The following is a 2,500-nucleotide window of genomic DNA, read 5'->3' on the forward strand; positions in this document are numbered from 1 at the left end:
TTATTTTCACCATAAGTCAATTTTCATTCGTTATTTTCACCATAGATTAGAAATAAGAATATATCGTGAAGATTATTTTCACAATGTCAGAAATCATTCATGAAAAGAAACAAAAAATAGACATATTTTCTAAACCTGTCGATATTTTTTTATGTATACAAGATGTTCACGTTGTTTTCACAAAGATTTTGCCTTTTCGGTCAACATGGTCGTCACCACATTATGTTAGAATCTTGATATGTATTCAACAGTATTTATCTGAAGCTTCTACGAAATATGTCTGAGCTGATACACAGGGTCCAGATAACCTAAAACCTACTAGACACATCTTTCTTTCTTTCTTCACAATGTCCATACTTAAGAACATCTAATATATAAACCATCTTTGTTCACACGATTTGAGCTATGACTTATGACTCAGTCCTATGAAAACATCTTTTGAAGAGAGAGAGAGAGAGAGAGAGAGAGAGAGAGAGAGAGAGAGAGAGAGAGAGAGAGAGAGAGAGAGAGAGAGAGAATGTATATATTCGTATATATAAATAGAGAAAAATATACATATATATATATATGTATATATATATATATACATATATATATATATACATATACATATATATATATATATACATAAACATATTCATACACACACACACACACACACACACACACACACACACCACACACATACACACACCCACACACACACACACACACACACACACACACACACACACACACACACATATATATATATATATATATATATATATATATATATATATAACAAGGAGGATTGAAGGATCAGGATTTGACAATAAGGAAGACAACTGGAACGAAATAATTAACACAAGAACCCACTTTCCGATCGGCAAATAAATCTGATTACAATAGGAAGCCAGCACTAAAGCGTAGTGAAAGTAATTTTACACGTAAGGTTTATCATGCCTTGTTTGGGGTTTGATTGGGTTTGTATTTTGGTTGGGGTTGGGAGTAGGAAACCAAGTCACAGTATTGAATAGACAAATGAATAAATAAATGAATTAATAAGAAATGTAAATCCTCATAAAAAAGTGTCATGGTGTAGAGAAACCATTGTCCTTCCGTTCACACACACGCACAAACTTAGAATATACATCAGGAGGTATGTTCCTTTGAAAACAGCTACGGTTTTTGTTGTCCGAAGCCAACAAGTGTGCGAGAGAAGGAAACGACTCATTATAAAACACCAAGAAGTCTCGGTCAACAGCGTCTCAGTCTTAGGGAACTACACGATGAACCACAACGAAGAATAAACTCGAAGATATAAGGAGGAGAGACGGCAACGAGGATTCTTGGGACACGGCACCATCTCCTGAAAAGAAAAAGAAAGTATCTGTTAGTTTCATCACCCAAAATGGTCTCCTGCCTAGCATTCTTGAATTTCTTGAACATGAGGATATACATAAGGATAACAATGCGGCAGAGAGTGTCATGCAGACAGATTCTGACCCTAAGGGATTTCCGTCGCATCACAAACCCCATCAGGCGGAAGACAATATTGATGTGGCATGTCGCCATGGTTGTCTCTTTGGGTTTGTCGAGGATGCCCGCAGGATTAACAAAATTGTCTAAAGACAACCAGAATAAAGCAAAAAGGCGTAATTATCAATAATAGTGTCGATCAGGTTATATTTAACCTTTTAGCTAGGCAGAAGGTGGCTGACGTTATATAGAATCGCTTTTGAAGTCAGAATGAATATGCAAGTTCCCATTATCAGAGAAAATGGCAAATGATAAGAAACAAATAATGCATGAAAGTAAAGTATTGTTTATCTACACGAAAATCAATAATGCAAAATATATGAATAACCATCATATTACAACATTTATACATACACGTTATCACTGATTTGTAAACTTAGATATTACTATACACGTGTAAAGTACATACATACCTACAAACTAGCACATTCACGTGCTAACACACACACATGCACGCGCACACACAGACATGTACACATACATATACACGAACAAACAGACAGACAGACAGACAGACAGACAGACAGACAGACACACACACACACACACACACACACACACACACACACACACACACACACACACACACACACACACACACACACACACACACACACACACACACACACACACACACACACACATGGAGCTGTGGTTAGAGCTCTGGCCTGCCACTACGAAGGTCCGGGTTCGACTCTCGCCCGGGGCTGAAATAATATCAGTATCGCAGCGCTGAGGGGTGTTACTCCAACTCTCGTGGGCGGGGAGTTGGGGGTGTGTGTGTGCAAGGTCATAGCATTACCCATAGATCGGACCTACGAGCTCTGAGCTCTCTTCCAGGAGGGAAATAGCTGTCGATCACGAGTCCAACACGTGATCCAAAGACCAAGTGAATACACACACACACACACATACACACACGCACGCGCGCGCGCGCGCGCGTGGTCCGGGTTTGAATCCCGCCCAGGGCTAAAATAAT

The 2,500-nt window shown here is 38.9% G+C and overlaps 1 protein-coding gene across 1 annotated transcript in view; it reads right to left on the bottom strand.

Moving 5' to 3' along the window:
- Positions 1-793: 793 nt before the first annotated feature.
- Positions 794-2,500, bottom strand: part of LOC143038641 (cell adhesion molecule 2-like) — a 378,139-nt gene continuing 376,432 nt past the window's right edge. Inside the window, exon 6 of the mRNA XM_076208136.1 lies at positions 794-1,351. Coding sequence (XP_076064251.1) covers positions 1,257-1,351 — 95 coding nt within the window. The 3' untranslated portion in view covers positions 794-1,256. The remainder of the gene's footprint in view (positions 1,352-2,500) is intronic.

Source organism: Oratosquilla oratoria, chromosome 2 (genome assembly GCF_046742065.1).
Source record: "Oratosquilla oratoria isolate Oo_2021 chromosome 2, ASM4674206v1, whole genome shotgun sequence".
NCBI classification, from domain to species: Eukaryota; Metazoa; Arthropoda; class Malacostraca; order Stomatopoda; family Squillidae; genus Oratosquilla; species Oratosquilla oratoria.